Genomic DNA, 12,288 nt, shown 5'->3' on the forward strand with positions numbered 1-12,288 from the left:
GCATTTTCTCAGTTGAAGTTCCCTCCTCTCAGATGACTTTGGCTTCTTACAAGTTTGTATCAAACTAGCCAGCACATGGAGTTATGGGTGATTATGAACTGGTTAATGTGCATCTGAAATCTAAATTCAGGTCTTCTGGAAGAACAGGAAGCCCTCTTACCAGCTGAGCCATTGCCCCTACTCCTAAAATAGATTTCTCTTTATAGAAGGGAGTCTTTTCTCTTTTAAACAGACAGTGCATCGGTGCATGTCTTTGTGTGTGTGTGTGGGGGGGTACTCTTTGCTTTCCAAATAAATAAATTTAAATGTTTTAGAACAGTCCTGGTTCAAACTTAAAAAAAATTTCCTAAACCTCACCTAATTGTGTTGAGGGAGGAGACATCTAAACTGAAGTAGTTTTAAAGTAAAAATTTAAAAATTTATTTATGTGTGAGAGAAGAGAAATGTTTTGTGTGGGCACTAGATCCCCTGGATATAGTTACAACTGGTGGTAAGCTGCCATATAGGTGCTGGGACTTTGACCTCACGTTTTCTGTAAAAATTACAATTGTTCTTAAATACAAAGCCATCTCCTCAGCCCTTAAAGAAGTCTTAGATAAATTCTGTAAATTTCTATAAAGGATCAGACAGCTAATATTTCAGGATTTGTACATCATAAGTTCTCTATAACAACTGCTCAACATTGCCAACACTCTGTAAAGATTTTTAAAAGTGGGCATGGATGTATTCCAATAAAACTTTACACACACACACACACACACACACACACATCAAAACAGAACCTACACAGATTTTTGCCTGCGATTAATATTTTTTCCCATCTGTACTGGCTGGGTTTTCATGCCAACTTGACACAAGCTAGAGTCATCAGATGAAGGAGCCTCAGCTGGGAAAAGGCTTCCTTGAGATCCAGCTGTAAGGTATTTTCTCATTTAGTGAAAATGGGGAAAGGTCTGGACCATGGTGAGTGATGCCATCCTTGGGCTGCTGGCGCTGGATTATATAAGAAGGTAGGCTGAACAAATCATGGGATGTAAGTCAGTAAGCAACATCCTCCATGGCCTCTGCATCAGCTCCTGCCTCCAAGTTCCTGACCTGACTTCCTCCAGAGATAAACAGCAATGATGAAGTGAAGCCAAATAAAACCTTCCCTCCCAACTTGTTTTTTGGTCATGGTGTTTTGTTACAGCAATAGAAACCCTAAGACATCATCCTTGGCCTAATATAAGTTAGCATGAAAACAGATTAAGCATACTGAAAGACCTAGCATCAATTTCAGATTTCCCTTTAGTTAATGGACTTTCCTCCATTCCACTAAAAAAAACCTGCTCCCAAGTCATAGGTGAAAGGGTAGGAAATGGAGACTTTTCTTCACAAAGCTTCCAAGCTCTAATTAAAACAAAACAAACAAACAAAAAATACTCAGCAAAAAGGCACACTGATCCTGAGAAAGAAATGGTGCCTTCTACGACGTTTCTACTATCATACAGTAGTCTCAGATCCAGAGGGACCTACCAATTGAGCCAAGACTCTCAATAAAGTGTCCACCATGAAAGTGGACCATAGTATAGATTCCGAGTTAGGGCTGAAGAATTAGACAGAATAATCATAAAGTTATTATTCTTTAAAATGACAAGAATTTGAAGCTTTGTAGGAAACACGTGCTTTGGGAGAAACTAATAGCTCTCATTGTCTGTGGGTAAAAATCCAGCTTCATATATCTTGAGCTGGCATATTCGTCTCCACCCTCACCCACTGCCACGGCATTTCCACCTCCTCCAACATGTTACAGTTAGTGATGAAACAGTATACCACTGATTTGGTAATGACCTCAGTTAAGTAGCACCACTCTGTATCTCGGGTTTGCTTTTGTTCTGTTTGCCTCTCTACCAAGGAAACATAATTGTGTTTTGCTGCCCTCAGGTGTCCATATTTTTAGATGCACCATTGTTGGGCAAAGCAAAAGCCTTTGTAAATTTCCAAAAAAGTCTCTTAGACAGCTGTGGCTAACAACTCAAGAGAAGCCAGCTCTGGGCTGGTATTGGGTTTTTTGTTAGGTGGTCTTGGGCTCTTAAGAAGGAGTTCTGTCAGCCTAGATAAAAAACTTCATTGAAACTATTATGTACTTTTTACACTGAATTACAAGTACTTAAGTACAAGTCCCTGAGCCTTTTTCATATGCTATTTCACCCCTTCCCTCCTCCTTTATTTACCTTCCTCTCCCTTCCCCAGGGAGTTCTGCTTTCCCAATTCCCTATCAGATCACTTGTATCCTGCTATTCTTCACACTCTTCTCACCCTCTTCTGTAAATACCCTCCCCATCTCTAAGGAACCCTCATTCCCATTTCTCCTATCATATGACTAGTAGGTAAGTAACATTACATTGACTCACAGGTTATATTTGTATATACCAATACATATATGCATACAATAACAATTAATTTAGAAGAGGCTATGGATTTGAAAGAGTAGGAGGATTTGAAGGAACATGAAGGGGAAAACGTAATTACAATCTCATAAATAAGAAATTTTCAAAGCAGGAGTCTGCAATATGATAAAGTACCTCCTTTCATAAACTCTAATAACAGACTGAAGAGGATGAAAATCCAACAGTAAGGATAGCAGAAATCTTGGTGGTCTTTATCCACCTCTCCTATAATATACAGTCACTGAAAGTGGTAGGAACACATCATGCACTATATGAAAGACTGTTCAGTTCCAGGGTCCTGTTCTAGGTTTCAATAAGTACAAATCTTTACTTTGCTGGGCTGTGGTTGGTTGTGCACATCTTTAATCCCAACACTCCAGCACTAGGTAGGCAGAGCTAGGCAGATCTCTGTAAAGTCAAGGGAAGCCTGGTGGACAAATCAGTTCCAGGACAAAGGAGGACTGTTGTTACACACAAACCCTGTCTCAAAAACCCCCCAAAACAAAACCCCCCAAAGCATTTACTTTTTCACTCCCATTCTCTCACAGATATTCACTAAGGAATTCTAGGAGCTGTATGACTTTTGACAGATCGCAACAGATTAAGTGCAAAAGCAAATATAAACATCTAGCTGTCCTCTAGATGGCAAAGGGAACTCACAAAAAGGTAAATGCTACTGTTTCCACTCCTTTTTCTTATATCATAAAGTATATTCACGATTATAAGCATGTTGTTCATTTAGTGGACTTTAGTGATTGAATAATGACCATAAAGTTTCATTAGATTCAGCTCCTAACAAAGTAGTATTAAAACACACCAAAACACACACACACACACACACACACACACACACACACACACACACTCTCTCTCTCTCTCTCTCTCTCTCTCTCTCTCTCTCACGTGTTTGGGTCTCCAAACATTTTAAGAATATAAATACATCTTAAAACAAATTTGGAGAAATACCTCTACTAGTGCTTAATTAGAAGCATTTTTTTTATTTTGAGGCAATAAAAGACATTGAACTCTGTCAAAACAGACAGATTTAATTTTAATTTTAACTTGTCTGTCATAGAGGAAATGAGTTAAGTCATGGAGAGTAGTGGTCTAGTGAGCTTTCAATCACTTCATTTTTATGGAAAGAAGGAAGGGAGAGAGGGATAGATGGAGGGAGGGAAGGAGGAAAGGAGAGAGGGAGGAAAAAGGGAGGGGTGAGGAGGGAGGGAGAACAAAGCCGACTCAATGGTGAGTTTCACATGCCATATTATGCAAGTATGAAAATTCACAAAGAAAAGTAATTATTAAGTAATGTGTTGATTACATCCAAGGCCATAAATGAGCCCACTGGCTCAAGAGATAACCACTCTGACATTTTTTTCTTCATATGAACCTGTTCTCAACCTGGCTAGAATAAAAAAGAAATGAAACTGAAGTGAAGAAACAGAAATAGAAAAGTTTTCATTTTCAGAGGTCACAGAAGTGAATGAAATTGACTAGTGAACAATTAACCTTTTACATAAATATGGATTCCTCCCTATTAAAACTATACCTTTGCCAATATGATAGTAAGTGGCACTGTATACTAACAGTCATTTTAAAATTTAACAAATTCCAACCATTACATTTTTTGTAACATCATTCCACAGCTGAAGACTAGATTCTCAGTAAATATAATCTGTATACACTCCTTCTGGCAATAAACAGATATTATTTTTAAAACATAATAATGGCAAAAACAACTCAGCAAGAAACCCTCCTCACTTCTAGATCCAAGCCTACTCATGCTTCTGAGGACTCTCACTATTAGTGAGGCATTCTACACAGTGAGTCTAGTGGAAGCCAGTATGGCTGGGAACTTGGATCAAAAGAAAAGACATAATACCATAAGGCAGCAGTGGGGATCACATATTTACATTACAATTCACAACAATAGCAAAATTACACTTATGAAGTAGCAAGAAAGTAATCCCATGGCTGGGGTGGATCACCACAACATGAAAAGCTGTATTAAAGAGTCCCAGCATTAAAAAGGTTGAGAATGACTGCCAAAGGGAAAAGAGATCACATGGAAAAGGGCTGACTTGACAGTAATTACAATCACAGCTTAATTCATTTAATAAATAAGACTTATAACTTGGGATAGGTTCCATAGCAGAGGATATAGGGCAGCATAGACAGGAAGACAGAGGGAAGCTAGAAAGAAGTTAAGTAGGCAAAAGGCTAGCTTTGATAATAATTAGAGATACAGAAATTGCCAAGGACATTACATATCAACTACATGGAGGGCTGTAAAATGTAAAGCCTTTACATGTAGAACTGGTGGGTAGAGAAGAATCATTCTTTGATGAGGGTTTCGCATGCTCTGGTGGGTTACAACCATGTACAACCATGTACCCCCATGTACATATGGGCAGTAACAATTGGAGCAGGTGGTTACCAACAACAACAAAACAATAACATGAGGCTGGGAGGGGGCATGTTGGGAGGACACAGGAGAAACTGGAGGTGGGAAATTGAGTATAGATACTGTATTTCAAGAATGAAGAAAAAGAACATTAAAGGAAAGTAAAAAAGCATTGTATTAAAAGTTTTAGCGTTATCTTCCAGTACTTCAAGTAAACCAAAATTTATCCACCATTTAAATTCCCACAAAGTCAATCCAAGAATTCATTCTACCAGCTGCAAAAGAAACTCACTGTTTTAAAGAACTTTTATTACACTTTAAGATTATCCTGTTACAAAATGTACACTTAATTCTTTCTTTTGCCTACCAAACAATGTTAAATAGCAAATTCTGTCACAAATTCATCTAACAGTAACTTCCTGGCCACAGACTCTAATCATGTTTTGAGTTCAGACTGTTACTGGGTTGCATATTTCTTGAAATTTGCTAACTATGGGTTTGTGGATTTGGTCAACAGTGTGCATATTAGCTCACTCTTCATTGCAAGCCAGTTCCTGCACCCCCACGCCACCCCATCACCATGAGAATACCAATCCTACCTATCCTGCCCTGCCATGTATCTTCAGACCAGAGGAGGGGAGATGAATGCTTCCGACGCAACAAATTAGGAGAACTAGTTAGGGAAACCAATAGAATTCATCTGAAGCTTAGTCCAAGCAGAAATCAAATTTTTTTCTCAAATGTCAAATGTCAAATCCTTATATAGTATTTCCAACAGAACAAAAATGTAAACAAAATGTCAATTCAACTTCCATATCCCAGGCAATTTTAGCATGCTTCGTACCGTAACTAAAAGTTTATATTTATAGACATTTAATTCTATATACATTTTGTAGATAATGAAACATTGAAAAATAAAAGGGACTACTGAGAAAGTCAGTCATGTGATCAAAACTACAAAGTAATCTACAACAGTACTCAAAGACAAGTATAAACAAAATACTAGCATTAAGACAATGATAATCCACTCCTTTATATAAAGAGCAACAATGGATTTATCTGAAAAGAACGAGTATATGCTTCATAGTTTTCCCTGGCCTATTTTAATGGGGTGAATTTTCAGTTACCTGCTAAACATGCCTTCAGCTAAATCTGATTAATGTTAACCAGCCTAGTCACTAATGATAAAGGAGCTTTGAGTGAATACATGCTTGCCCAAATGGTATGGAAGTTGAAACAATATAGAGACATTGTTGGTATCTGGTGAATGAGAGGATACATCAAATATTGAGAAGCAGTGCAACCTGTAATGTGGAGCCACCTACTGGAGGTTATTATATTAGTATTCATTCCATCATCTTATTAGTGAAAATGCATGATAAACAAAGGTCCATACCAATGCATTTACAGAGCATTATTACTTAAAGGGGAATTACAAAACATAGCAAAAAATAAATAAATAGCCCAAGTCAATTAACAGCCCCCCCAAGTGAGCTCTTCCCCGTTGAAAGCATGAAAACAAGCTGGATTTAGCACTTCTTAGAAAGTCATGCTGCTGTGCTGCTGTTATGGCACAATGGTACAGAAGAGAAGGGAAATGGCATATTAGTGTACCCCAAAGGGTTATTCTGGCACTGGGTCAGGTAGCAGATGGCGATGGCCTACGCAGTATAGCAGTAAGGCAAAGGAAAGAAGCAAACACTAGAAAGAATTCACTCATCTTCTGAATGATTCAGCCTCAGAATGGCCATGCTAACCCATCACACACAGACTAAAATAAATCAGGCAATTATGATGCAAGATAATCTACATCCAGAATTACAGACAAACACTTACCACCTAGAAGGAAAGTTTATTTTTAAAATGATTCCAGAGGGAAAGATAAAAACACATTTTCACATGGTTAGCACTTACGATAGCAACTATATGTCCCACAGATTTTTAACAGTATGCATTGTATAACAAAGAAATTAATTACACAAACCTAAACACTACACAACCCTAAGTATATAGTATATACTTTTACATACTCAACCAAGGCTAAGAACTAATTAACACCAAAAATACAGTCCAGCTAATGATTCAGAGAGATTTACTGTAATTACAATTTCCCCTTTTGTATCAGTAACATGCTACTTTAGGCAACTAACTGTCTACATTCAGGACAACTAAAGGCAACATTAGAATATCCTTGCATCCCAGGTGTCAAGGAATTGTAATGATCTGTTTGCTGCTCATTTCCTTGTTGTTTAACAGTGCCCCTATATGGTGCTCTCGCTGGCCTCAAGCACTCAGTAGTCAACACTTTGTTTCCCAAGTTCTGGGATTCCAAAAGTGTGCTGCTGTGCCCAGTGCATGATGCTTTATTGGATCCCCTCAAGAGGACTGCAGCTGGGATTGGGAGAGATGGCCCTGCCCTGGAATTCTGCAGCTTGGTTACAGATCTAGGAGGTCCACAATGTGTCTACATTCAATCACAGCAGGGTATCTGAATAAAAATTAGATGTCCTATCCACACTTGCTGCTTTACTTCAAATTATTATGAGCAGAAAGATGTATGTATGCTTACCTGAAAGTATTACTAAAGCATTACGAGCTTTTTTTAAAAAAGAGGTAATCCAGGATTTAATAGAAATAAGTCTCCCAAATCTAACATTATATGAGAACCTCAACATCTTTCAACAAGAATTAAATATTAGTACGTATTCCCATTTTCAGACATTTCTTAATCAAAAGGTGATAAATACGCAGCTATTTTATGTTGGGGGGACCTCAAAAACATCCAATAGCAAGAGACTTCTTTATGCTGGGAATCACTGGATATACCAGTGTTATATGAACACATCTATACTCAAAATGATCCTTTTCGAACAAAAAGTTAGGTAATGAAAGTATGACTGGAAAGAGGATCAGGAGGTACCTATCATCACATAACTCAAAGAACCATGTTGTAAATGCACCTCTTGTCTGGCCATAGGAAGGGAGCAGACAGTCCACAGCTTAAGTCCAACACTTAAAGGTTCTCACTTAGGGACTATAATATATGTTCATTTCCCTGTGATGAGTTACACCCTATTATCCAAGAAGGATCCGTCAAAGTTCTAGACTCTAAGTGGGCATGGTTTCTGGACACCTGTTGCAGCCTCCAATCTACCCAATTACTCTAAATTATCCTTCAAAACTGTAAAACAGAGAACTTCTGAGTACTTTTAGATATATTATGAACAGTATGATCTGTTACTCAATGTCCCCTCACTTGGCTTCTGGGAGAACCCTTTCTCCACCCTAGTCCTCTGACAACAGCTAGTTCAACTTAAAGGTCCCCTACAGAGCTCCACATTAATTTCTTCAGAGAGGAGCTCTGTAGATCAAGAGAACCGGGTAATCTTTCGGAATAATGGAACAGATAGCTGACAAATAGTAGTTGTAGTCACATAATTTCTAAAAGTAAAGTAAAATATATTAAATGACAGACTGTTATATTAAATTACACAGAAATTTGAGTTTTTCTTCAAAATATATGGACCTAGAACCTTATTCTAAATACATATAGATTAGTTTATATTTACTTAAAAAACTCTCATTCCCCAAATGTGAGGTTGATAACTAAAAGGATAAAAAATCTTATTTCTATTATATAGTAATTATATATATAATTATACTAAAATTATAATTATAAATTCACATGTATATCTTATATTTTAAACAGAAGTTGAGATAGTTTGGTTTTGTTTTGATATTTTAGCTAGTTAACAAAACAGGTGAGTTGAAGAATTCAGAAAGGACTGAATTGCTATATCTATTAAAACGTAAAGTGGCAATTTTAGTTCTAAATTATATTGTCTTTTCAATATTGTACATCAACCACATGACTACTTAGTCAAAAGAAAACAAAACAAAACCCAAAACAAGAAAGCCTCTGCCTGCCATCTGGTGGAGAAATATGATACAGAATACACATAAGGAAATGATACCAGACACCTACAAAATACAGTTTGCTTTTAAAAATCACTCTGTGTGCTAGCATGTGGGATGAAAGGGATATTTCTTTTTGGAAATTCACATTTATCTACATGTTATGGGAGTGCTCTAGGGAAAAAGCAAGGAGGGGGCTGAGAATAATACATATGAGCACAAAGACAAAGGCAAGCTTGTAGCATTGCAGATTCTATGAGACAGCATCACAAACCTACACTTACATGGCCATGCAGATCTGTGTTGAGGAGCATCATAGCACAGGTGAGGCAATGGACTCCATCTGCAAAAACATGGACTACTGTTAACTGTTAACATAGCATGTTAAAAGCTGTATTAGACACAACTTTGTAACTCCAAAAACAGGGACAACTGCTAATGATGCATACCCAAAGGTGTACTAGACATAACTAACTTTGTCTGGAAGGCAGAAAATGGATGAGATAAATTGTAAGGACTTCCAAAGACAGTTGAACTCTTCTATTGATTAGTAAATTGGTACCTCCTCTCTGAAGGGCAATTGTTATTATATGTTCAAAGCCTTGAAGCTGTGTCATTTAACATGGCAACTCTTCCATGGCTTTACACTAAAGAAAAGCTGAGGATCTCCATAAATACAGGAATACAGAGACAAAAATTGCTTACAATGGAAGAGAAATGTAACCCTCCAGAAACCAGTTTGTAATGTTGAAGACATTAGGAATGTTGTACAGGCACATAGGCTGAAGTGAAAAGATACCTGATAATCAATTATATGAGGACATATTATGTGCAGTATGATTCTACTGAATATAAATATTTCTAGAAGAATACATCAAAATACAAAGATATCTCTGGACCATGAAACATATATTCTTTACTTATGTTTTTTCAATTTTCTGTAGCATGTTATCAAAGTAAAAATTAATAGAAACATAGACAATAATAGATACAGATAATAATACACATACATACAGATAACATAATAATAGACATAGACAATAGACAGATAATAATAGTAGATAATAATAATAGACATAGATACAGATAATAATAGACATATTTTGCAACATTCTTTAAAGGCTACATTTAGATTGTATTGTTTTTCTAGGAAGTCATGGATAAAGCTAAAAGTAAAACACTGAAATAATCTGGGAGGATTAAAAATTAAGTATTCAAGAAAATGTGGTCAAAGCCTGAAATAACATTCCCTATGTCAATGGGACTATCGCTTTCATCTTACTTTATACAGTAATATAAAAAGTATATAGAGCTAAACATCTTACCTTCAAATACCAGAGTTAGCTTTTCTCTTTACTAATTCTTAATCCCAGTATAAGAGATAATAGTTTTAGAGGAAGTGAAAACCTTATTTACATCAAATGCACAGGAAAGACAGTTTGTTTTCAAAAGCATGTCTTTTAGTTTAGAGGATGGTTTCTCTTATGTCATTTATGTGCCTCACAGCATATTTATTCCAGTTCCATTTGCCTATCCAAAAGTAATTCCTAGAATTACTGTAAAAGTCAGCAGCCAACACTCAAACACCCTCCTCAAGAGTGCCTGTACACACTCCCACATCTCCTGCTCTTTCAAGCATGGTAACATCCTCTTAGACTTTCACGTGGAATGGAAACAACTCTCCTCCTCATAGGTTCCCTAGATGGTTCTGACCCAGTGACACAACTGATAATCAGTCCGAACACTGCCAGTTTACACACGTGAATGTGATATTGATGATGAAATGCTGAACCAACTAGCTATAACCTGAGGAGGTGAGGTGAGCAAGGACTTTGGTTACTATCAGTCTCTGTTCAGAGACAATTGCTATTCCTTGTCCTAGTAACTTATTCTAGGATTGAGAAACTTGTGAGAAACTTTCCCATTTAAAAGTGATTATGTTTCACTAAAACCTTGAAATTGTGCATTGCTACCATACTTTAAATGGACAGACTCTCCTTATGGGTAGGCCAATAGCCAAATAGGTAAATATTACTTTATAAAAACAGTACCACAAACAAACCCATAGCTCATTAAAGTCAGAAGGGAAAGGCAGCTTTAAAGATGTTAATCACTATCAAACAGAAGTACTGGGGATTCAGCATAGCTTCCATAGAGATACATTAATATGCAAAACAATCACTGAGCTAAACACACAAGGAAGTTTAAGTGACCAGGACTTTTGAGAAGCAGAATGACTAGGACTGTAAGGAGAACTAAGAAAACAAATCATGTATTACAAACTACTTTGCACATAAAATCCCGGACTGGCAAACCTGAACATAGAAAGACAACATAAATAAAGTACACTGACATATTATGAATTGTTAAAAAGAATAAAATAATTAAGAGAACAAAATATCATGTTATTAAATATTCCTTTAAAAGATTATGACATAAAAAACTAAAATAAAAGGAGAAGGATAGGAAATGAAACTAATGATTTCAAATTGGATTTACATAAACTAGAAGGAAATAAATGTAACTTACATTTTTACAAGAAAATATAACTTTCATACTAAGGGAAATAACTACAGTCATAAAAAAATGCAAGCTTTCCATTAGATTACCTTGTGAGGTGATAGTGTCTGGATTGCAATAAAAGTATCTATTGGAGAAATGTATTAATACTCTCTCACGCTCCTGGGTTTCTCCCACAAGAGAAAACGCTTTAAAGAAATACCTGAGAAAGAAAAATAGATGAGAGAAATGTTTAAGAACTGCATGCCTGCAGTCCCCCAAACAGTTTACATGCTACACATATGTGTGTGCATACACACACACACACACACACACACACACACACACACACACACACACACACACACACACACACACACACACGGGAGAGGAAGACAAAAAAAGAAAAGAAAAATAAACCTCTATAAAATATGTCACAGTAAGAACAGAAGGGCCAATACACAAAGAAATCCTGTGAAAGGCAGGTGATTTCCAATTGTGACTGTCAAAGGGTAGGTTTTAAAAGATCAATCACATTAAAAAGAAACATTTATGACTCACTTGCACAATCATTCCAGCTGTGTGTTCTTTAGCATGGCTAAAGTGTCAGGTGCACTGCTTCATGCACAGCAGACTTGGGTTAACTTATTTTGTCTGTTCTCACCTCATCATTGATACATGAGGAGGAAACTGGGAAATATGACCTTAAGTTGTTCCTTATATCAAGCAATATGTCACATATAAAAATCATTTAAACTTTTCTCAGAAGTCTTACTATCATAAAGCACATGAAATAAAACTGATTTTCATGGGAATTCTGCATTCTTCCCTACTAGAGATTTGTACTTCATCTTCCTAAAGCATGCTGATCACTATTTCTCTATAACTTTTGAAATAAATATGTAACAGCACAAAGATATAACTCACTCCTTTACTCTGAGATGTTTTCATTAGGTAACAACACCCTGCAAGCACCAAGGAGCTACTCTGATATAACCATCCTCACTTCACCTCCCAGGGTTTTCTTTTTCTGACTTGCAA

General features: G+C 36.6%; 1 protein-coding gene across 11 annotated transcripts in view; it reads right to left on the reverse strand.

Moving 5' to 3' along the window:
- The window catches only part of Psd3 (pleckstrin and Sec7 domain containing 3), a 520,985-nt gene that overhangs the window by 206,323 nt on the left and 302,374 nt on the right, over positions 1-12,288 (reverse strand). For all 11 annotated transcript variants that reach the window (XM_027388898.2, XM_035451484.1, XM_027388902.2 and 8 more), the window contains 2 exons: positions 11,358-11,470; positions 9,033-9,091 (listed from right to left, as the gene is read on the reverse strand). In XM_027388898.2, coding sequence (XP_027244699.1) covers positions 9,033-9,091; positions 11,358-11,470 — 172 coding nt within the window. The remainder of the gene's footprint in view (positions 1-9,032; positions 9,092-11,357; positions 11,471-12,288) is intronic.

Source organism: Cricetulus griseus (genome assembly GCF_003668045.3).
Source record: "Cricetulus griseus strain 17A/GY chromosome 1 unlocalized genomic scaffold, alternate assembly CriGri-PICRH-1.0 chr1_0, whole genome shotgun sequence".
Taxonomy (NCBI): Eukaryota; Metazoa; Chordata; class Mammalia; order Rodentia; family Cricetidae; genus Cricetulus; species Cricetulus griseus.